The 24879-nt window shown below is 44.3% G+C and overlaps 2 protein-coding genes across 4 annotated transcripts in view; one reads left to right on the top strand and one right to left on the bottom strand.

The window, feature by feature from the left end:
- The window catches only part of LOC146181077 (ubiquitin-protein ligase E3C), a 65736-nt gene extending 50295 nt beyond the window's left edge, over positions 1-15441 (bottom strand). The window contains exons 1-6 of one of the 2 annotated variants that reach the window (XM_084576243.1): positions 15163-15441; positions 14892-15095; positions 11270-11323; positions 4927-5001; positions 2192-2305; positions 1580-1686 (exon numbers count right to left, since the gene is read on the bottom strand). In XM_084576243.1, coding sequence (XP_084432369.1) covers positions 1580-1686; positions 2192-2305; positions 4927-5001; positions 11270-11323; positions 14892-14957 — 416 coding nt within the window. In that variant the 5' untranslated portion in view covers positions 14958-15095; positions 15163-15441. Of the gene's footprint in view, positions 1-1579; positions 1687-2191; positions 2306-4926; positions 5002-11269; positions 11324-14891 lie in introns of both variants that reach the window. The other variant, XM_084576242.1, reaches the window with a different exon arrangement.
- A 131-nt stretch (positions 15442-15572) lies between these two features.
- LOC146181076 (DNA excision repair protein ERCC-8-like) overlaps positions 15573-24879 on the top strand; it is a 28744-nt gene continuing 19437 nt past the window's right edge. The window contains exons 1-2 of one of the 2 annotated variants that reach the window (XM_084576240.1): positions 15573-16164; positions 20309-20410. In XM_084576240.1, coding sequence (XP_084432366.1) covers positions 15998-16164; positions 20309-20410 — 269 coding nt within the window. In that variant the 5' untranslated portion in view covers positions 15573-15997. Of the gene's footprint in view, positions 16165-20291; positions 20411-24879 lie in introns of both variants that reach the window. The other variant, XM_084576241.1, reaches the window with a different exon arrangement.

Genomic DNA, 24879 nt, shown 5'->3' with positions numbered 1-24879 from the left:
TTGGGAGGGGGGTCACTTAAAGGGACATATCAAACTAAGCAAGATAGACAGATTATGCTCTGAGAAGACAACCAGCTTTTCTACTTGTGAGAAAATTGCTGATGAATGTTCCGAAGCCCTTCTACATTCAACCCCCCCCCCCCCCCCCTCCCAAAAAAAAAAAGAACTGTGTGATGTTTCACAACGGAAATGCAATCTGACCAATCAGGGAAGCCAAAGTCACGACCAGATTCAGTCTGTGTCTCACTGCTTTGCATGCATGTGTGGTAGAAATGGGATCCATGGACGTGAAAGAACTTGCGAACTTCGAGCTTCGCCGCAGACTGCACAACAAACTGCTGACTGCACTTGGGCACTTATATACATTTGGTGACAACGATGCTTACGAGTGGCCTTCTGAGCGTTGCGTGCTGTCGTGGAGAGTGCTTGGAAACTCTAGAGTCTAGAGTGCAACAGATTCTTGCACACTTTTGAACATTCTCTAGAGTCTAAAGAATGTTCAAAAGTGTGCAAGAAACTGTTGCACTCGTTATATTTCCTTCAACACCCCAGCGAAAAACTAAACACCCAATGCTCGTCCAACGGTGCCCTTTGCTGTCAGTTACCGCATGTTTGTTTGCTAACTACGCAGTAAGTATGATCGCAGGTAAACCTTGTGATTGATTCCTCTGTTGACGTGACAACTTCCATGCTGGTGAAATGCTCCCTGTGGTTTTTAAGCAGAAAAGGAAACCGGGTATATGCCAAACGACCACAGTCTCCAGCTGTCCAGCTATAGCTGCCCGAAAGAAATGCGTGTATAACCTTGAGAGAAACTTATCAGCTGTGATCATTTTTCTCGCGGAAAATCCTGTATTGTGCGCCAACAGTTGATGGGAAATGTTTTGAACAAGTCAAAGAAGAGGACATACTTTTCAAATAATTTTCAGCCTATCTCTAGGCATATTCGCCTTTTCACTGCATAAAAAGAAAGGACGGGCATTCAAGCATGCGCATTAGCGCTGACAAATGAACAAAAAACATAGTGAAACTACTATTGCACTCAGCCATTGTATCATTCAAAGGGCTTAAGGTAAGCTCCTTTAGGGTACAATATGGTTCAATAGGTCTCCTCAGCAGCCTCGAGTTCTCTTTGAATAGCACTTTTGCAGACATAGAGATCATTTTTATTTTTATTTACTTTCCGCAAGACACACAAGGCCTTCCTTTAAACAAGCCAAATGAATGCATCTCAATGGCCTAAGGGTAGCATGCCTAACGCATGACCCAAGGGGCGTAGGTTTAATCCCCATATACTAAATAGCTCAATTGCCTTTTCAGCGCAATTAATTTACTTCAAGTCTTTCATGTCATTATGACATCTGAAGTCTCACACAAATCACAAATCATCTAATGCGTTTTAATCATTTTCAATTGCGCGTGATGTCACGACCTTCTCAACCAATCCACATTTTCACAACACACACTCATCAGCTAGAGTAACAGGTTTTTCGTTAAACGAGACCTTTAACGCTATCGCATTAACGAAACAACCCCGGATCATATTCCACACAACTGTTGACTTAACACTGAGACTCACTCGACGTCGAGTGAAAGGAGACGGCGTATGCGCAGTCGCCACACGGGATCTTCCGCCTGTTTTACCACTTCGTCCTTGTGCATTAGGACTTGGCGGCTCAGCCAGACCTAAAAGAGAGAGAGAGAGAGAGAAAAAAAAAAGATAAAAAAAAATGATTAAAAAAAAAATCATTAACATTCCAGTGCAAAGATTAGTTTCTTGAAAACCATGCAGTTGGGCATGCACAGGGATGGGATGCAGTAAGGTAGCTCTAGATCAGAAAGTCCAGTGTATGAAGTAACCGTTGTGCTTTGCCCAATGACATATTGATAAACAGTAGCCTTTAAAAGCTGCTAGACAAGAAGCTGGTTCAAGTCATCATGAAGCTTCAGCGTGAACGAAAGGAAACGTCAAAAGTGCTACTGTCACAGCCAAGCTTAGTCTGTAAACGATGCAATAGAAACTCCATCTAGTGGATCCTGTTATGCATTTTGGTGCCAGTCAAGTTTGTCTGACCACTGCGAAATTTTTTAAAACTCATTCGCTCATCTGCTCTCTGGTTGCTCCATACCATATGATAAAGGTTACGGAGTGTGTCTTTATAGTATGTGATTAAACGCCCGAATCACTCACCAAACGCTCCATATCTTGATTGGCATCGTAGAAGAGCGGTAGCGAACGCAGGAGCAGGCCCAAGTTGCATGATATTCTTGAGACAATGTCAAACTCTTCCCGCAGTTCACGTGCCTGCCAAGAGAGGGCACCGCAAGTCAATATCCACGGCAATGGCAGAGGTCCAGCTGGACTTCGCTGCAGTACCGATCACCAAAACCCAGCTGCAGAAGTGGCGACAAATGACCATAGCCAGAATCGCTAAAGCCCTAGTGATAACAGTGACACACCATGTGGGACTGTGAGCCGGCTTGAGTACAAACAGATCACTCCATTCTGTCACTGCATTTCCTCTTTTTCTGTCTCTAAGCATACATGTATGTGCGTGTACTTTTCTAAGAGGGGAACAGGGCTCTTAACGGGCCGGAAATACTGAACAAAAAAAAAAGTTATTTTTTCAAAACAACATTTTGGAAGCCTACAGCCCACCTCCTACATGCCAATTAATTGATTCACTCAGTGGGTCATTAATTCCGCTTTATAAGGTGCAAATGAGCTGAATAAACCAAATCTCTTAATTTTTTCTCGTTTTCTCGAAACACAAATTTTTGACAGTTTAAAAGAAGGATATCACCCCATATTAAGCAGATGAAGAAATTTTTATTGTAGCATGCTCCCGCGTGATTAAACTACTAATGTTGGGAGCAGATTATTTTACGCTTCCTAATTTTTTGTGCATGCATATGTATGGCTTATAAATCCCTTTTCCCTAATTCGAACTTCAAGAAGATGTAAAATAACTAATATTGCCTAAATAAAAAAAGTAGTTCCTACACTGTATTCCTTATACTACGTACCATTTAGCCACATGTTTTAATTGTTTTCTGATTAGTGGTTTTATCTCTATTGTTTCCGTAAACAAAGGAATGAAAATATCAAATATTTTGAAAGCTAATATACCTATCAAAAAAATGATCCTACATTTATAATCAGCGTACAAAACTGATTAAGACCGCATGTTTCCGTTGCATTTAGTCTAAAAGTAAAGAAAAATGTTCCAGGAGTCCTTTCCACCTTTAACTTAAGTGTAGGCTAGGACAAACACACTGTGGCCATGAGATATAAAAGCAGCAGCCCCATCGCCATCACCCCTCCCATATTTGAGTCGAACAAAGATGTAAACAAACTCTGTAAATGTAATCGGCTTTCATAGTTTTCCCTTCTCCCCCTACAAGTGTAGAACTGACAGCCACCCTAAGTAAAATGTAAAAATGTAAAAGTAAAAAAAGACAACCAAAACATGTACAGATGATTAAAATATCACAGCTCCCCTCAGCAACAATTTGCAACAACACTAGCAAATGGAATGCTTTTTTCTACGTTTCAGGTCCGAAAATCAAGTCTGATTAAAAGCTTTTGACAACTTAATAGATTCAAACATGAAGTTTACCAAAATATTTTGATGCACTTAAGTACCACTAGTTTGGAATTGACATCAAAGAGCAGCACATTTATGCTATCTTGCACATATCCTTTTTGATCCTGTGCTTGAGTCAAAAATTCCGGTACTGGTCAGTGCTCCCTGCAAGGAGGATTGACTGCACTCATGGGTAGTCTTTTCTGCTCTTCAGATTATTTACTTCGTAAGCTTCTGTAAGTGGCTACTCATGCTTTTTGTTTTCTTGCTTTAGCGATGCTGAGGCTACCTTAAGTCCAACATGTTAACGATATGCACTGTATGGCTTTCCAACACTCTCGAGAAAATTTAAAGTGATTTGCACCTTCGCGGCACAACCCTACAATGCTTCAAGCGTACTTTTGCCCCATGTAGGTTTGGCACATTTGTTCGTACCAAAGAGGATGGATGGTGAAGTATGCACTTGTTTTCAAAGCAGAATCCCTAGAAAAACTAGTGTAGTTCATTGCAGACAGAAAAGTTTCCTAGGTCCACTGAGCGGTAAAACCAGGTTCTGCTAAATTTGATGGCAAAATATTAAGGTTTGCAGCAGTTTTGGAGCAATATTGCATTTTGGAGCAGGATAGAGTAGGGAAAGCAGTTTGGAGCAGAATGAAGCAGCGCTTCCACCCTTAGCCATGTAAATTAGCACTGGAGGGCAGCCGATGACACAACTGCAGGGATATAACACCGCTGACACCAAGCCACGAGCTGTGAAGGGAGTGGTTGCCACTCCTTGGGACGGCCTCGTCATGGCACTGTGGTCATCAGATGTTTGCAGTACCAGAGTGCACAAATGGTGGCTCATCTGCCTGCCTGTCTTGAGCGTTCGTTTAATACCATTACGACATTTCTTTCTATATTGTAACCTCTGTTATGCATTGCTTTGAATGTTATGCATTCTTCTGTAGAACACGTTGCATTTGTTTTAATGGCTGATTGGTAATTCCACAGTATTGCATTATTGCTCTATAAAGCTTGTTGTTGAGTGAACCTGTTTTGGCAATAAATGACCCCCCCCCCCCCCTCCCGGCACTTGGTATAGTTGGAGGTTTCGGTCAACTTCGTCTTGCGAAGTCGAAGTTGACCGGAACCTCTGACAGGGGGACACCTGTTTGAGAGCGAAAACTTTCCAACATTGATAGGGTACTTGGGTACACAAACTACCGACCGTGCATGTCACATGCAACCAGGTATCGAAAGCAAAGTAGGAGTATGCCAGCGTCAATTATAACACTGCTGATGACACTTTGGCATTGTAAACGATAGCATCGGTGTACAACAAATGTCTCCACCGTACCAGACGCTTGCGACTCAAGAAGCCCCGAGCACAAGCTTTGATCCTGAGAGCGGCCTCCTCTTGACGTCGGCACTCCTGCAAAGAGGCAGAATTGAGGCATCAGTCGGAGTAAATTCATTACTGTCTACGTGCACTCGCCATTTATGTATAATGTCTGCCTTTGAGAACATGAGCGGTGCAAGCTTTCTAAAAGGTGTGTGTCCCACGAATACCGCAGAGAGTTCTAAAATAAATGTTCTGATGCCCTAACTTGTATTTTCAAATCATGGCCCTCACAGGACATTTCCTCCAAGAACACACACACAAAAAAAGCAGCAGCAAGGCCACACGAAATATATAAAATATGAACAAAAAGTTTCTAGCTAAAAGCAGATTAACTCTGCAACAAATCAAGAGAACTTTTAGTTCCCACAAATTTCTTTTAATCGGTAATATTGTATTGCATACTTTTACTATGCCATCTGTGCCTGATAGCACACCTCGTGAACAGTACTCTAACTGCCAACCGTAACTTAATGCAATTTTTCAACAAGAAATGAAATGCATGTACCTGCACCTCTGTTTTAGGCCATTTAAAACGATGTGCTCACTTAGGGAAAACAACCAGAGTGCTTTACATATTAAAAAAATAGAGGGTAAATCCTGATAAGAAAATTGTTAACACATTCACAACTTTCACCATACACATCCTTGCCCCAGTATTGTTTCCTTAAATAAAAATGCTGGATGCATGTGAATACATTCATATACTCTTTATATAGGTAAACCTGACCTAACAATAAATCAGATATTTTCACAAATGACTCTATAAAATCTCACCCATAAGCAAGACTTGTCAGAGGCCCGTGGACATAAATCCATACTGCAGCATCGAAAGCTGCTATTAATCATAAGTTGTTGCAACCTTAAAAGGAGACTGCAGAAATTTTTCTATACAGGCACTCAAATGAAACTTCTACCGTAAATTTTCCTCTGCGCCTTGACCATTCCATCACTCTGAGAGCACTGCAGAAAGTCATTCCTGTGCAAATCAATTTCAAAGCTTGCTCTTTCCATGGCTTGAGCTCAGGTTATTTATGCAGGCAGCACTGCTTCTGTGATGTCACAAACGTTAAATGCTCCCTCCTACCTGTTGGTTATTCTACGGTGTGAATAACCAATTCTGAGGTGTTAGGCGGTTTAGGCATTTCGTGAATAGAATTATCATTTCCAGTTTTCTTTTTTTTCCCCATCCATGCTTGGAAGAGTTTGTACAATAATATTAGTGATGCCACTGCCACATAAATAAAATGGCCCCACACAAAGTTTCAGCTCTGGGTTGCTGTTTTAAAAATAGTTTCACTCAGTATTTAAAAGAAAAAACAGAAAAAAAAAAAAAGAAGCAAGGGCTCCTTGTGCAGGAAATGGGAGACTCTTAAGCAATGTGATGTGACAATAGAGGGCTTACAAAAGTATGTCTGGCAACCGTGAGCGGCACGCTGATCCCGCGGTGGCCGCCATATTTTGTTCGCTCCATTCATTCGCTTCGTGTCCGTCCGTCAGCGCTCGCCGTTCTGTTCGCACTTTTCACGTTTTAACCTAGTGTGTTGTGCTTTGACCTCTATTCGGTCCCTGGCGGTTTCTGTTAGCGACGCCTAGAAGCGTATTTTGACAGCCGAGACGTGGCGGGGCCCACCGGCCGCGCTGCCGAGCGCAGTTACAAATTGCTCTACGAGTCGCACATGGGCCCCCCTAGGCAATCCGCAGTGTCATCCCTATCCAGGTACAGTATCAAGTTCTGTAATGTGGATTTTTTTTGTCTGTGCGCCTTTGCTGTTTACTTAAACGCCTATTAGAGATCATGGCGAGTTTGTTTGCTTGGTTTGCGCAATAACCGTCACTCATCCCACAGGAAGATACTCGGTTGGTGAAATGAGCGAGGATGCATTTTATTTTATGATAAAAGGATCGTACGTAATTTGACATAAGTTGGACTGGCGCTTAGCACTTTCCTTCCCATGCAGTCGACGCAGTAGTTGGCATTAGTCTCGGAAATAATAGGGGGCTGTGGAAAAAAAAAGTGCCATGGTAATTTGTGCTTCCAGTGATTAAACCTTGATTGGTGTGCGATAGGCGATAAACAGGTTTGGGGTGCGACCTGATGCCGGTGAGGCGATGACGAGTTAATAAAATCTTTGTAATTAATCGATCAATTGATGAAATAAAAAAACGAAAAAAAAGGAAAAATGGGAAAGTAAGGGTTTAAAGGTGTCAGAATGAAAAACCAGTGCTTGGTGATGCTAAGGAAGAAAATTTAGAATGTGTAATTGATTAATTGAAATAATTGAAGAATGTGTTCAAAAGTGTCAAATTGCTCAGAATGGAAAGCCGATTGGTGCTGACGCATGCGTATTGGTATATAAAAATATAAAACGTCAAATAAAATAAAAATAAATAAAGAAATGATAGAAATATAACATACATAACAACATATAACATACTACACTTGTGTGTAGTATGTTACTTTTGATGAATTCATATTTCACTGCATTGTATTCTTTTTGCCCCTCCTGCTAGGGCCCAGTTAGGGCTTGCAGTATTTGGTAAATAAAATAAATAAAAGAGCTAAAATATAACACGCGAAGAAAGAAAACATTGTGCGTGTGTGTGTATGAGCGAGAGACACTATCGCGTTATACCTTTAACGGCGGAGCTTAAGTGATCTCCTAATCTTTCTATAACGGTATGATATAAATCTGATTTTATGAACAGTTCCTCCTCCTCCGAGTTCCTCGAAGCTTCCAACGTCAGCGCTTTCATATGAGATTACGGCTTCAAATGTTTACTTTCTGACAGAGGCAGTAAACAAGAAATCGACATATTTAAAAATTCCAGTGAATTTCAGGTAGCTGTGAATTAGCGAATCATCGGGTGACTCGAAAAAACACACAAAAGTGAAGCGCACGCTTCGTTATTTTATCGGCCGCGCTGGCAGGTATAAAACCTGAGCTGCGCGCTCTGGACGTGGACTGGTCAGAACGGGCTGTACGTGAGCATGTTACAACACACTAGTGGGATGTCATCTTTTCCTGCTTTTCTAGATGCCGCGGGTTTGGCAGCCGCTTGCTTTTGCAGCGTGAAACACGCACCTCGGGCGCACTAGACAACCGTATTGCTCTCTGCACCAAGCACTACCATTTCGTACGACTGTAAAAAGTAGTTTCGGTAATCATGCCCGTGTCTTTAATCAAATACACGATGGTAAATGGAACCTACGTACAAAATGTTTCAAAGAACGTATTTGCACAATAGCGTTCGTTATACATGCACTGCTCCTTCTCCCGTGTCCTCCATCGCAGCATAAGTTTATCCTTCAAGTTCACAAGGCTCCATAGCGTGCAAAACAACCTTGCTGTTTTAGGTGATAGCACATTCTGTGAGGGGTAACATTAAGAGATAGAAAGCGTGCAGAGTGGGTCAGAGAAATAACTCAAGTTACCGACATTCTAGTGGAAATTAAGAAGAAGAAATGGACATGGGCAGGACATGTAGTTCGAAAAGAGGATAACCGATGGTCGCTGAGGGTAACAAACTGGATTCCAAGGGAAGGAAAGCGTAGCAGGGGGCGGCAGAAAGTTAGGTGGGCGGATGAGATTAAGAAGTTCACAGGGGTCAAGTGGATGCAGCTAGCACGGAACCGGGTTAATTGGAGAAATATGGGAGAGGCCTTCGCCCTGCAGTGGGTATAATCAGGCCGGTGATGATGATGATGACATTCTGTGAGCAAGCTCCCCGTCAGAGGGACGTGCAGTAATGCTTTACATGATACAAGTGACCCTTGTAAAGCCGATTAGGACTTCAAACGAACGGTCGCATAGACGCGTATGCCTTGATTCCGTGCGCGTCTGACGGTGCGCTGGCTGCAGAAGGGCACGCCACAACATGCTGGCATCATTCCGAATAGAGCTTGGAGCTAACAGCGACTGCTGTGATGTGTGAGGTTTGTTGAACAGTGTTTGAATGGAATGCTCTACCCCAAAGTTCTGAATTCCTTCACCCTCCTTGATTGATGTACTGTAGCTGTTTGGTGCTGTGCATTTTGTTATTTTGTCTCATTGCATCATGTACTTGCTGTGTTATTAGAAATTAATGCATAGATTGAATAACTGCTCGCTCTTGCTGGCCTTTTTGCGCTTGCTGATGTCTGATATACTGTCACTTATGTACCCTCCCTATCCTGCTTGGACATGCGACATGTCCGCAGTATTTCATAAATAAATAAAGAAATAAATAAGTAAATAAATAAATAAATAAATAATAAAAAAATGAAACAATCGCTTGTGAGCATTCCAATGCACCTTTCGGTGCATGCACGGGTTCTACGAAGGCGCACGCTGACAGCGTACTCGATGGGAGGCGCGGGCGGACTGAACAAAGCATGGCCGCCACACATAGTTTCTGTTTCTTTCACTAGATGGCGCTAACTTTTGTAAAGCCTCTATTAAAGGGCCACTGTCCAGGGAAGGCCCTTTTAAGCAAAGGAGCCCAGTGTTTCGATCAGGTACCGGAGATAGTCTGTGCAGAATGCTACAGTGACACGCGCGCCGCAAAGCATCGAAAATACAATTCAAAGCTCTCTCATGCTCTCCTCTGGGAAGCCAGCTTCCCAGTTTCTTGCGCTGGCCCGACAGGCCACAGCAATGACGTACGTACCGCGAATGATGTCCATTGGTCCGTCTCGCTGACTGACGGGAGAAGGATGGGTGTCTACCGCTCGCAGCGCGCTTTTCCCTCGCCACGGCCAGACTGAATCCAGCGGCGCGCGCTCCCTCGACCGTTTTTTTTTTTTTTTTTCCCGCGCTCACGGAGAGCCACGCCCCACCTCCCGCCAAACAAGGAGGAGGAAGGGGAATTTGTATTGCGGAGGCTAGACGACCTCGGGCAGCAGAGTGAAAAACCTTTGCGAGGGAACGGAAGGAGAGAGGCATGACAGAATCGGGTGATTGCGGTAGCTGTAACTGCGTTATTAGTTACTCTTTTCAAAAACATTTTGCGGACTTGCGTTCTAGAGACGAAGTCTCGCAGTCACCGGGGAAGAAAATATTTTCGAACAGAGGGTGGACAGTGGGCCTTTAACTTAAAATGTTTAAAACCCCTTGCAGTAGCCCTTTAAGAGTCATAAAAAAGCACATTTCAATGGTGTCTATTTGAACCACATCATGCCAGGAGCTATAGATCTCATTGCAACAGTTAAACTGATCATGGCCTTCACAAGTAATGTCTGGCTGGGTTAAAAATGTCTGAAGCTTTCCTCATAGTACTTCAGTTATTGATTTGTACCTACTCAGCATTTTATAAGCAACACACATGTCAAGATGACTTAAAAGCTTGCACGAGGCAGCGGAGGTGGCTCAGCTACAGAGCCAGTAGCAGGCCTGTGCATTTTCTTTTCATTCTTCCTACAGTCGCAACCTAATCTTTTGGGGGGATTACGTCCAGCGTGTTCTCGCAAAAAAATTGTTTGTCTGCGCCAGACTTTTTTTTTCTTCTGGCATTCGGTTGATTTCTCGGTCACAATGAGTTCGAATGAACGGATCCAATATAACCTCTAGCAAATCCGATGAAAAAGTCCTGCGTGCGTTTATCGAGCTTTTGTTCATCAAGATGGCGCGCTTTATCAGATGAGTGCATATCTTGTAGCAAAGCTCCCCGTCTTCACGCGCGGTGGGAGAGAACCGCTGACCATAAGGGCACGCTGCAGCCAATATGGCAAAGGGAGCGTGGCGTTACTCTAGTTCATGCAGTGCGAAAAAGGAGGAAGGGGAAACAATGCGGGAAGCGACCGGTCTCCACGTGATGGCACGGGTGGCGTGGCAGATTCCTGAACTGTCCACTAAAGAAATGATGGGGTACTGTACACTTGCCCCGTTGCACCAACGACGTCAAGCTCGGTAATCACCGGAACAACAAGCACTACGATGAAAAACTGTCTTCCCCCAAGGTCATTGGCACGAGACCGCTGTTGCCTGGCCCGCTCGTGCTTCGTGAAGACGTTAGGAACGGGAATGATACTTTCACTTTAAATGTATAATTTGGTTCAATAGCAACGCCTTTTTGAGGTAAGGGGGCGAGGAGGAGGTGAGCACCAACATATTTTCACTACAACGTCCGGCGAGCAGCACATTGATGGAATAGGCCTGACACTCCTTATTCCCGATTCCGGGTTGTCAACTTTATCTACTGGCATAGCTCATGTATCAAATTGTTGGTACATTTAACTATTGCGACCCCTTGAGTTTGAGATATCCGAGGTGGACGGTAATAATCACAGCAGGTAAGGACTGTGGCTAGGTGCCATCCTTACCTCGCGATTCTGTCTGAGAAGGGCAGTTTTCCGCAGCAAGTCATCTCGGCCTATCTGCAAAGAACACACAACGAGGAACTTCAACTTTTTTTCATTCATCACATTTATTACATTCATATGTGGATAGGTCCAGAAGAGATTGGCAATCTCTATGTTCTATGTGTGTGTGTTGTAATCTGTGTTAAGATGACCCAGGACACAGAAAATTGAAATAATGTTTAAAAAGAAATGTTGCATCAGTCCTGGCCATACTCCAGGTTGAATAAAGATTTCATAAAATAAACATTATAGTAGCACTCAAATGGGATATAATGGTAAAAGTGAGTTCCTAACATGAAGCTCAAATCAGAACTGTCAAATAAAAAAAGCTATATTTCAAGTGCTGTGTCCAAGAGCTGTTTTCACTGTTTGTCCACAGTAGTATAGTATCCAATCAATAGAATTTCGTAGTTAAATCTGACTGCCCCAGCCATATGTGCTACGTATGTTGCATGCATTGTAAAAAAAAAAAAAAGCTTTCACCAGAAGATTTTCATTATTACCTATCCACAACTTGCACTTGGTTACAATTTCCTGTGTATGTGTACCATAAATACACGTGCATCCCCCACTTCCTATAAATATGTGCACACCTTCAAATATATGGCTTTTATCACATGTAATGAGCCCTCGCTCATCTAATTTGGAGATGGGACAATACAACAGCACATCATTCTAAAAGTTCTGCATGTGAGTGTGCATTGTTTGTCCTACATTCCAGTGGTCTGTTGGCGTCCTAATTGCTCCAAGCGGATTCTTCCTTGAAACTGGAGGCTGCATATCCAGTGGGTCTAATGTTATAGTGCTACTTCACTGTTTTAACAAGTTTCATTTATGTTGTCTAACTTTTGGGTCAATTATATATAATATATTATAGTTATATTATATTATGGACAATTATACTGTGATTATAAAGTATTAACATTTATTTGCAAGCTTTCAGAAATTTTGGACAAAAAAGAAAAAAGGCATCAAGAACAATATATGGCTGTTTGACTATAAAATTTCAGTGCTACCTGGTATGCTGTACGATTGAGTAAAACAAACAAAATGAGCCTTACACTTCACCAAAAGATAGTAAAATGAAAGACAATGATTCATCAGCTCTGAAATGCATGTAAACCTACAAAGCATATGGTCATGATTAACAAACCTGTCTTGCAGGTGTTCCGAAATTACGTTGAAATAAAGCATCACCAAGGGGCTATTATCACACTACCAAATGCACGCATGCTCAAAATAACAAAATGCAAATGAAAAGAAACAAAGTAAAGCATAAACATGCTGTATAAGCGATATACTTCTGCAGAAACGAGATACTTTTTTTTTTTAGTAAAATTTGAAAGCTGGCCTGCATATGAGGTCTATGAACCAAAAAGCAGAGAGGTAAGCAAATATCTGAAATTCTTTAATGTGGATTTTGAATAATACAGTTTAGGAGAAAGGAAATGGAGAACACAGTGAACAAGACGAATGCACTGCTTCGCCCATTTTTTTTTTTTTTATCTCGGCAGTGTCTGAAGGAATGACCAACTCACCCACAGTGTGTTATTATTGAGTATATTTAGATTAGGTTTAAAAGCACAGAATATTTGAACGGACCCTAATACTTGAGGCTGCCTGAATACTCAGGAGAGCACTGACAAGGATTACCTTTCTTGTTAATGGCCAAGGCTAGGTAAAACTCTACAACAGCCATACCGCAATGCAGCCGCATCATGCACTATTCTACGATGTCAGTTAATATTGTTTGTTATGAATAGCCTCAATGCGTTGCACTTTAATGCAACACTGTTAAAGGTCCTGCTCTCTAGAGAACCCAGTGTCGGCGCTGTGAGTGAAAAATCGCAGGGTCAGGGTTCTGGCTGGTGGTGAAGGTAAGCTGACATGGCCAGGTACTAACTGCTTGTAAAGTTGCATGACAAGATGTCCCCATGTGACACGGCTGACTGGCAGGAGCTGCCAGCACGGGCTTCTATAATTAGATGGGAGGCTTGGGATAATCGAGCCTTCCAGGACCCTTACATTCAGAGTCAGATATGCTACCCCTAGGCCACACAGACACGTGTGTACGGCATTGTTAAGCCGGACTTTATCAGGTGGTCCTTAACATAATATGGTAGCTTATTTGTGAGATAACAGAGCCAAAGATTAATAATAATAATAATTGGTTTCCATGGAAGGGAAAGGTGCAGTATCTGTCACACTTGTTTCTGTGGACACCTCAACCACACAAGGGAAGGGAGGAAAGTGGGAGTTAAAGTGGAAAGAGAGAAAGAGGAGCCCTAGTGGAGGGCTATGGAATAAGGTCTTTAACGTGAAGGAAGCATCCCAAAAAGGAGACCTGAAAGGGAACTATTAACATCATCGCATCATACTTGTAAAGTGTCCCACCAAATACTTGTAGCGTTTCCCTCTCTCATGTCACAGAGAACAGAAATTATTGCAGTGACCCATCTATGAGGCAGAGGCGTGACACCACAGCCTTCCCAGAATGCTCCGCTATGGACACTGGCATTGTTGGTACAATGCATAAGGTGCACGGCTGCACCTTGTGTAGCTTCGGCGACATGAAAACAAAGAAGGAATAATGTTAATTTAGAGATGAAGAAAATGGTCGCTGTGGAGGTAGTCAGTTTGCAACCTTAGAACATTTTGAAGCTTTAGGATACTTCTGGACCTTTTGAAATATGCTGTTGCTATCACCTGCTACGAAACTCTACACTCACGCGTACATTTGTACAGTGTGCACATGGTGAAGGCACCATGGGTGATTTTCCATTAACACTGGACTTTTGTCACAAGCATGCAAGCCCCTGTGCTGTTAGCACTGTTGCTATGCTTGAAGTATGCAGAGATTGGTGCACCACTTGCGCAGTGAACGTGCAGCTTTCCATTAATCAATGGTCAAGGGCTGTGCTATGCACACCAAACTGTCAAAACCCTGGGGTCTAGACTTAGAAAGAACCAGGTGAAACAGAGTTCTCGATGGTAACGAAAAGCGTCAGCTCCACCTGAGCAAAACGCCTCTGAATTGGCCACATAATTTCACAAGACAGTTTGCATGTTTTGCACGCATTTATACCTTCGAATTTATAAACTCAACTTGGATTTTTTTTTTTCTCTGCACTACATCAGTCTTTGTGGCTACGTCCTTTTGTTAACAGCTATAGTCAGATGAAAATCAAGAATGAGGAGAATGAGGCAGCTAATGCCCCTCAGGGGAATCTCCAGCCAGATGCGTCGACTGATTCTCCATGTTGTGAATAATCCCCTCTGCTCGCATGAGATCAATCGCAGTGTGTGGCAGAGGACAGGAGATTCACTGCGGCTTAATCGGATTAACATATGAAGTGCCGACACCGGAACCACAGTGAGATTTCAAATGAAACAGCAGGCTCTAGTTATGCGCTCGGTGCAACTGTTTGTCGCGCGGAAGACCTGTAGGCATCGATAAAACTGGCTTCCCAGAACATCCGAACCTTGACAACATCATGAAAATTCGACAGGCCGTAATGTTGCTATAGGGTGGAAACAAACTCGTCCTCCGATAGCGCACTCCGCATGATGTGAAGGTTCTCACCTTTTTGCTTGCGCCTCCAAATGACTGCTGTGGCCTCTTCTTGTATTCTCCTTCGAAGCTGTACATCTTCAGCTGCACAGATTAGGCGGGAAACAGGACGCCTCAGATGTCGGCTGTCATTACAGGTGCGCACGACAGATGCAATCCACCACGAATCAGAGACTTCCCATTCTGACGGTCGCTGTCGTCGACGGTGCGCTCACACTGAAGTACAAGACAGATTCGAGAGTGAAACTGTCTTACGAGTCTAAACCGCATGCGAGTTTGTTACCTATGACATTACGACAGAGGAGAAGTGTTTTCGGTGTGGCTAATGCGGTTTGGTCGATGGTAGCTCCGAGATCGGCCTTCGCAGCTACATAGCCTGACTGGCGCTGCCTCAAAGCTTCTCTTCTCAGTGGTATTTCTGGTCCTCTAGCAAATCCACTCAAGCCAAGATGTCGCACGTTTGAACACAATGGGGTGCAACACGATCCCACGCCAAACTCTTCCGCGCTCGAACCAGTGGCAATGGAAGCGGACGGCGGGCTGCCGCAAACAAGCATGTCCGCAAGCCTGCAAGTCATTAAACTGGCGAGTCAACCTTCTAGCCAAGTCGAGTACACCTAGTGTTTGAAGCCAGGACAAGTCGCGACAGGTACACGCCAAGTACGTATAATTTTGTTCCTTGCGTGCTTGTTGTGCATAGTTGCGCTGGTTGCGCGGTTGCCGGTTTCTGTAACGGCGCTTGTTTCGGATGTATCTTGCCTACTTCTGCAACGATACAAGATTTCAAGAGGCGTAGCGGAAAACTCTATTAGTACGACGATCTCCTCCAAATTCCTATTCTTGGAATTACACATGTAGGCATTGTGAAATGGTCCCAACTTCGCATGTCGTTGTGAAGACGGCGCCGGCGGATGGCGTAGAGCTTTGTCGTTGTGTCTTTCTGCGTGAGCTTACAGAGAGATCAAATGTACTGTGCTGGGTGCCGACGTGATCTTTGTTTAAGTTGTTGTGAGCGCCGATGACTGCAGTTGGCTTCTGTGGACAATTTACGCCAGTCTGTCGAGTCGATTGTCGAGTGAGAATCTGTTGTTTCATCAGACTCGGCGGCTTTTATCACTATGTTTGATCATCGTGTCGAGTGCGGGTTCGTGTCGCGAACCGCCTTTAAGGCATCCGAAAGGCTGCGACGACTTCAAAGTATCCAGCTGAGCCGCCACCAGGACCTTGAACCGTTCCACGGATCTGGTGTCAACTGCCTATCGCTGGACCCCGTTGAAGGACGATAGTATGTCATTTTTTGAATTCCCTTGATGTTATGAAGCACTGCCGTTTGGTGCTGGAAAAATGTTCACTTGAAAGTTTGAAAGGGATTGTTCGGGAGGTCCCTATGTCGCTGCAGCCTGCACTCTCACGAGGAGTTAGTTACTCCTGGTTCCAAGGCTTACGCTTGATCAGCCGCCTTGCAGTTTGTTTTCTTTGCTGTTTCCTTGACGTAGTTGACTTATTGAGGTCAGACCATTATGTAACCACCATAGCTTTTTGAAACGAAAGTCAATCAGAATAAGCATTTAGCTCATCAGCTTTCTTGATTAGCAGCTGCTCAGTGCAGTCATATGTGGCGCTCTGTTCATTCCTGCTTTCGGTTAGTTTATGATTGGTCTTTGATAATGTGACGCTTCCGCCCACTCTTTTTTTTTTTTCTTTTTGTCTCGGGACTATACTTATGTTGCAAAAGACTTGTAGTTTTGTAGACATTAAATGGGGGTGGGAAGAGTGCATTGTGCTAATTAAGGAGGCGGTACAGAGAACTGAGCTCATATTGTAACTTGCGTCCTTTCAAAAACATTCCTTGTTGCAACACCCCATTAGCTGAGGCAGTATGCAGAATTTCAGAGAGTGCGATGTAAGGAGGGGGCATGAAGATGCCTGAAGAGACTGCTCAGGATTGAGATGGAAGTAGAGGGCACCCATTAGAGACAGTAAACAGTGACCCCACATAGACAATCCAAAGGAGCAGGGACGACGGAACAGGGCCTGAAAATTTTCATGTGGAGGCTGAGCCCCCCTCCTTCCTCCTGACTTCCTGCACTATTTAATTTTTTTTTGTTGCGGGAGCAACACTACGCTAAGTCTGAGTGATTTCGCAGAGCCCTAACTGCACATGCACGAGGAGCGAGTGACGTCACATGACATACATCTGGAGAGCAGGGCGGAGCCACTGCCAACTCCTCCGCTGTGCGGATGACTCGTAGGTGCCGCCGCTGCTGTGATTTCCGCACCACACATGCACAGTGACATCATTTCTCTTCCGATATGCCAGAGCGAGTGTATATATGTGGCATCGCTCCAGTAACGAAGTAGTCAACCATGTACAAGTTGAGCCGATCAAGGACTGAGCGCCTTAGGCAAGCAAATCTTTGTAATTTATCGAATCCAGAAGTTGTAGCCTGGCAAAGGGCAGTAGATCGGAGAAAGCTAGACAAGCTGAGCATGCAGCGGAGACACCGGAATGAGAAGAGCGCTTCTGCAATTCTACTCAGGATGGCCATTGGTCAAACCACAGCCAGTTTTTTTTTTTTGCGTGTAACTTAACTTAGGAACCACCTCATTTTCATAAAATTGGCTTTGCTGCGACTGTAAAATTTTACGTTGATGACACACACAAAACGCAAAAACAAGCAAAGTTTAGAAGCTCTTAGCATCATCTTGGTTTTCATAGAACAGGAATTTCAACAGGTTGGCATTGATACCGTGCTGAGCAGAAATTACCGGCTGGTATCTTTCTGCACAGAAAATGTGGCCATAGAAAAGCCTAATGTTGTGATGTCCTGTGAGCCTGAAAGAGAACTTGACAATCACTGTTTCCAGGAAAATAATGGGATAGCCTAGCCTCAGGGGATCTGCATGCCAAAAACTGTAGCAACGTCATTGCAGCCTGATTGTGAAAATGGTTGCGTGTGGGGTACCTGCATTTCATTTCTTGACCTTTACTAGCTTACAGAAGCTGTTTTGTGGCAAGGGCAGTCTTCGACATTAGAATACCAATAGAGGCAAACTTCAGTTTTCTCCCTATGTGCCTTAAGGTGTCACTTTTAACTCAATTTATAGGCTGCGTCGCTCTGAAAATCTGGCGTCGTTATGAACTTCAGCATTTTCTGCTAAGAATTACAGACATGGCAGTGCGGAGGTGTGGCTGGGCACTGATTCTTTGAAGGTTTTTGTGACTTAACGAGACCACATGATATCAGAGGGTTGCAAGGAGCGACCAATTCTGTTCGCTCGTTTGTGGCGGGAAGGTGGGATAGGTGGTGGTGGTTAAAACATTTATAAATAACAATTAACTGGTTACAGGGAGGTGTTTGGGTTAGAGACGTATCGGTCTCCTCCCCTCACAATACTAGGTGGAGCCCCTATTCCGGGGCCCCATTGGCAAGCAACGCCGCCCGCATCCTTTGAATCAAGGCCTTTTGAGCCTTGAGGTCTTGACAGCCGAGCAGGGCCGCCTCCCAGTCCTCTCTAGTTGGATTGGGGTTGGGGGGAATGGATGGGTTTGACTGGCACGCCCAGACCATGTGGAAGGTGTCGACCCCCTCCCCACAGTACTAGCACGCACCATCAAAGGACGGGTTGAAATGTTTAAGCACCGCCGGGCACAGTACAGTATCGGTAAAAATTTTGATGAGGAGGCGCTCGTCAGCGCGATCCAGTCCCTTACAAGGGGTCGGGTAGCGCCTGTGCTCCTCCTTGTAGTAATCGGTGATGTCTTTGACTGTAAGGGCCAGATTGTCTGATTGGGAGTAGGCTTCCAAGGACAGGGAGATAGCCCGGGGAGAGAGTGCGCGGACGGCCTGATCGGCCTGTTCGTTTCCCTTGAGTCCCTGGTGACCGGGTGCCCAAATGAGGTTATGCGGAGTTGGGTCTACGTATCGGCAGCTAGATTGCAGTATACGCCGGGCAAGCGAGGGAGCCCATCCCAGCCTATAATTCCGACAGGCCCCTCGTGAGTCGGTGATGATGTGTTTCGAATTGGGAATACTCAGAGCCAGAGCAATAGCAATCTCCTCCGCGTGAGTTGTGTTGTAGGCTTTGAAAGTTAGCCTGTTAACCGTGTTTGTGTTGTGTACTACTGCAGCTGTATACCACCCCCCGTGGTAAGGGCCGGCATCATCCACATAATACACGTGTTGCTGGTGACCATAGTATCGCTCCAATGCTTCCGCGCGTGCCTGGCGACAACCATTATGGTCTTCTTTGGACATGTTACGGGGAAGGGGTCGGACCCGGAGGGCGCGTCTCCAGAGTTCTGGCACTCTCACCCTTCCTCAATGTGGTAATCGTGTTTGATGTGTAGTCAGTCCAAGAGGCGGCGACCGGACGTGGTCTGTGTAAGACACGTGTATTGGCTTAGTAAGTGGGCTTCTCGTAGCTTCCGGAAGGTGTTCACCACGCCCAGAGCCAGAAGTCTCTGATTGGACGTGCTGACCAGAAGGTCGAGAGCCCGCTCGATGACTTTCCGGTGGATGGCCTCCAATTGATCATAATTGTGTTTACGCAGGTACAAGTAGGGTGTCGAGTAGAGGATTCTGCTCGTTACAAAAGTATGGGCAAGCCGCAGTGCATCCTTGCTTCGTGATCCGCCCTGCTTGTTGGAGACCCGGCGGACCATACGGCCCACCTGGTCTCCCACGATGCGAAGTTTGGCCAGTGTAGTGTCAACTCTGCGTTGATGGTGTATGAAGAGGCCAAGGACGTGGATCTCGTTGGCCTCCCGGATCGGTCCCGAGGGGAGACTGATGCGAAGCTGAGTTGTGTCTCGAGGGGAGGGACGTATGTGCACAAACTCAGATTTAGCTGGGGCGCACTGGAGTTTGCACTAGGTCCCGTAGTCGTCGACTACGGTCGCCGCTGCCTGCAGACAGGACTCCATGTGGCCCAGGTTACCTTGCGTGGCCCAGATTGTGATATCATCCGCGTAAAGTGCGTGATGTATCCCGGGAAGAGAAGCCAATTTGGAGGGAAGATGAAGCATGGCTAAATTGAAGAGGAGGGGAGACAAGACAGCACCTTGAGGTGTTCCCCTCGAGCCGATGGTGTATGGCCCGTGTTCCGCATCTTGTATGCGTATGTAAGCTTGGTGGTCTGTAAGGAATTGTTTTATGTAATTGAATGTTTTGTGACCACAGTTGGTGATAAGAATTAACTTTCCAGTGCTCTCGCAAGCCAAGTCAGACATGCTATTCTTAGGTTACACAGGCAAGTACGTTTATATGTGTCGGTTAAAGCGGGGCTTTATATTCTCGAGTGGTCACCTACGCTATCACGTCATACCCTTAAACGCAGAGCTTAAGTGTCCCCCATAACTTTTCATGCCATAGAATGCTGTGTAGAGCACAACTTCAGCCTTCCTTTCAGTGTGCACTTGTGTGCAGCCTCCTTTCGGGCGGTGCCGATGGTGGCCTCTGCATCCATGACCTGCATTCGGATTTTGGCAAGTCGAAGCGCATGTGCAAGGCCATCTGCAAGGTCAGCAAGTAAGTGCCACCTCATATCTTCCGTCCATTGTCAAAAAGGGCAGGCATTTATCTACTATGGGTGCCTGTTCAAGGGGTGGAGACGCAGGCATTCTTAGACCTCGTTCTGCATGAAATCCGGCATTGGCAGTGTTTTTGCTGTTGTGAGCAAAAAATTATGATGGCTCTAGCAGGTCAAAGTTGACAGATGACGTGGCCAAACACTGAAATGTCGATGGGTTGTGTGACTGATCAGACCACATGATATCACACAGTTTGGAGCAACTGCCAACTCTGGTTACTTATTTGAGGTAGGAGGGCAGTAAAGTAATCAACTTTCCAGAGATCTTGAGTGCTAACTCAGGCATGCAACTTATAGGCCTCGAGGGCATGTTCGTATATCTTGGTTGAAGTGGGCTTTTGCGTCGGATGGTTTGTGTATGATCGGTAGGTGGATAACATGGTAGCTTAGGACATTAGAGGCACAGGCTAAGGGGTTCACAATTAGTGAGATTGCATCTACGTGAACAATGAACCGCAAGGGTAGCTGGAGGTGAACGCTCTTATGTCATGCCCTTATCGGTGGAAGTTAAGTGTTCCCCATAATGCTTGCTTCAGAACTGTGCATGTGAGATTAGTAAACATGGATCACCAGATGGCATTCACCAGCAATCAAAAAATAACTTGTAATTGAACACTTTTATTCTGTAGCTTCGGTTTCAGTTTGCTAAACAAAGCTTCCGATGTCACAAGTAAGTGTGAGGTCACATGATGCGTACAGAAGCTGATGAAAAACATGATGTGTCAGTGTGTTTTAATGCATTTTTCGTCAGATTTCGTGAGGGCAGGAAACGTCCTTGACACTGACATTTCAAAAAAGTGGTGTCAACACCAGGAGCCTAAACATCATGCCTCCGATCCCCTGCCGAGTGCGCTAATCACTTCTTGGAGCCATGGTCATGAGAATGACTTCGTAATTCTCGTGTCATTTACTTTAGTGCCTGAGGGCGCTGAAGTAAATGACAGCAGCGCCAGTAAGAAAGTAAAGTAAGGATTAAAACAAACAAAAATTTCAAGAAGCTGCTCCTGAGTATAGGTTTTGAAAACTAATGGATGTGTTTTGAAATCTGAGCATGCAAAACCCAAACCAAATCAATGACTATGACTCTCCTATGATGATGATGATGATGATATGGAGCCATCTGGCGAGGTTGGCACAAAACAGCAACAACAGTCTCGCGCAGCTCTCACCACGGAGCAGCACACGAGGTGCAAAACGCGTTAGAAACGGCAGAATCATAAAGAAATGAACATGCAGCAATATAATTGGCAGTGGTAAGAGAAATCATTTCTGCATATAAGCAGACTTAAGTATGCCCCTGGAATTTCTTTGTACTGCTTTGTAATGCATTGCACATTATTCCAGTAGACGGAACACTAAGCGTAAGCAAAAATTTTGTTTTCTCTACACATTTTAACTGATATGGACAGGTAATTCTTTTTCTCTTTAGTAGTGCATAAGACATAAAAATAAATAGGTTGCCACTTTTAAGTCTGTCAAGTATAATAAATTATGATTGAATTATTTTGCTGCACTTGTTTTGGTACCAACAACTGAACAGTTGCTAGATACTGTTAAGAGGGAGTTCACTGATTACGTTGCAGTTTTTTTCAACCTCAGATTGCCATAGCTAAACTATATGTCAGAGCCACCATTTGGCTTTTGAAAGCGAAGGTCCTGGCAACAGACGAAAAGGAATTTAGTTGTTAAAGAAACATTATATATTTATAAGTAATATAGTATATATTTCATTTGGTTGATTTCAACTCATATCGCATTATTATTTTGTATATAGCTCTATGCACTAATTTATGTTTATGTTTTACCCGTAGACATTGCAAGAAAAAAAATGATGCTGCATGCATACACAGCCATAATTCTAAAGCCAAATTTCCTTTTTACATGCTTCTTTTTTCAACATTTAGCTGTTTTCCCAGCCATCAGGTGTTTGGTTTCCTTTGCTCGTTAGTGTTTTGTCTAATGTTCTGAGCTATTTGTTGACACGTTTTTATTTATTTATTTGCTGGCACTGCTATTTGTTGAGAGACATTGCAGGAATAGTTACAGAATACATAGAAGAACAGGGTATTAGGTCCTAATGCAAAAATGCAATACACCGACAAAATCTTCTGGAGGGAAACCACACAAGGAACCATCAAAGTTGTTCGACATTTCAGTCGACATGGAAAAAAAACAAACTTGAAACAGTCTAAAAAGGGCACAATGTTCACAGGGTCAGTGTGTCGTGTTCTGTGCGAGGGATGAACTATGGATGTGTTGGGGGCTGCAATAGCTGATGGATGATTCTGTGCAATTACATGCGGTCACGCACACACCTCTATTTCAATATTTTGAGCAATATATCTTAGCACGTGAGGAAGATGTAAAGTTACGGTTATTGCAATAGCAAATAAGTCTCGGTGATTTATTCTGAATGGGTGCAGTCTGTCAAAATTACATGCGCTGCGCGGAACCAGACTGTATAGTTGAATTTTTTTGGTTCAAATTTTATTTGGTTCTAGATGGTTATATTAAAATAATTGTAAAATGAACCAGCTCAGTTTTATGACCTAATCAAGGAACATTGTGGTGCTGCTATATGGCCTGGCGAACTGAGCCAGTGTCGCTGACTGATGGCATGCCAGTAACGCTAGGCTAACTTAGGTGCAAGACCCATCAGTGGTTGATATTAGCACTTGTTGCTAGATACCAAAGTTACACAAAGGCATCACATTGTGCATTCAGTCTGAACATTTGGTTGCATTGTTGTGTGTACAATTGCTAGTATTTTCACTTTTTTGAGCCTAGTTGTGGGCATAGCATTTTAAGCCAAAATAAAAATAAGCCATTCACTGAACGCTTGCCTCCACGATAGTACATATTGCAGCGATTGGATGGGGCGGTGCAAAACACTGCTGCAAGTAGGCAGTGTTTAGCAGTTTTCAGCAGACGTTTAAGCTAGTGGGGTGGAGGGGCAAAAGCATTTAGGATAGACATGTGTCTCTGTCAGCTGTGGGTCACGAGAGGTACAGTGAAGAAAACAGGCGAGCGTGAGCACCAATCAGTGTGGTATGTAGCTCCCTTAAAGGGCCATTGACCATGATATGAACATTTTAAACAAACAAGCCCATTGCCTCAATGTGTTATCGCAGAAAGCCTTTACAAAATACTGCAGCGATGTGCTCGCCCGAAAGCAGCAAAAATGCAAATCAAATAAAAGCTCTCTGATGCTTCCCTTCCGAAAGCCAAACCTCCTCATTCTATGTGCCAGCCTTGATGTACTACCAGCTGGGACGGCATCCATTGGTCCGTCTCTCTTACTGATGGGTGAAGCGTATTGTGTCGTTTGCCTGGCGGCTCTTCTTTCCTTCAAACCTTTTATTTTTGCGCACACATACAACCACACAATAAAAGACTTTCAGTTTCTTTTTCTCGTCCATGTACTCTTAAACATTTACCAGCCTGCACTTCTAAAGAATGCCGGAGAGAGCCCCTCTTTGGCGTGTCAGCTGCCCATTCAGCTGAGGCAGCCCGATGGTAGAGAGGTGGGGACCAGCATTCCACTAAAAGCTACCTTCTCAGCTTTTGAGAAAAAGGACACCTGTGGGTCCCCCTGTCCCCAAATCCCAGAAATGCTCGGGCAGCAAAAGGAAGAAAAAGAAAAACCTCCCAGGGCCATGACTGCATGTCCCCAATATTTTATCCGGGACGTGCAGTCATGGAAGGAAGAGGGTGAATTTAGCTTGCAGAGTTTGCTCGACCAGGCTAGAGAGGGGCATGTCGCTGTAGGTTGATTTTGGTGGCGTAACTCCGCTTTCAGTGAGTCTTCAAAAGAAGTGTTAGCGGCCTCTCATTCAGAAGGCAATGCATCACAGGAACACGGTTAGAACATATTTTTATTCTTAAGGTAGTCTGTGGCTCTTCAGACACTCTCTGCTTTCTTTCCTTTGTGCACTGCTTCGATTTGCGTCGCCCTTTGTGATTATGAGACACAACCATGAGGCATGAGCATCTTCGTAGTGTGTAAAAAATGAGAAGGGTTCAACGCTGCTGACCCAAATATGGAGCGAAAGCATTAGATGCGGGTAACTGAGCGTTCTTCTTCGTCGTCTTCTTCAATTTCTTCTTCGTCGCCTTCTCATCCTCGAGGAGCAAGGGGGTCCACGGACCACACGACGAGCGGTTAGACCTGGCGTAGTATTGCTTTCACAATACCTTGAGCAATTAAGTGGCAGTGATAGTGATGTGTGTACCACATCTTCCACCAGACTGCTTTTGTTAAAGCTCAATGAGGTGCTCATTATTGAGAGTGCTGACTTGCTATGCTATGCTTCATGTCCTCTAGCTTCGTCACCAAGTGAACACGGAACTTTTGGGTTACACCTTGTATTGTACACCTCCCAGGTAAATCCTCATACAATTTCTATTG

The sequence above is a fragment of the Amblyomma maculatum genome, chromosome 8 (assembly GCF_055883805.1).
Source record: "Amblyomma maculatum isolate TAMU_Amacu chromosome 8, ASM5588380v1, whole genome shotgun sequence".
NCBI lineage: Eukaryota > Metazoa > Arthropoda > Arachnida > Ixodida > Ixodidae > Amblyomma > Amblyomma maculatum.
The sequence above is the reverse complement of the archived record's forward strand: the minus strand, read 5'-3'. Positions and strand labels throughout refer to the sequence as shown.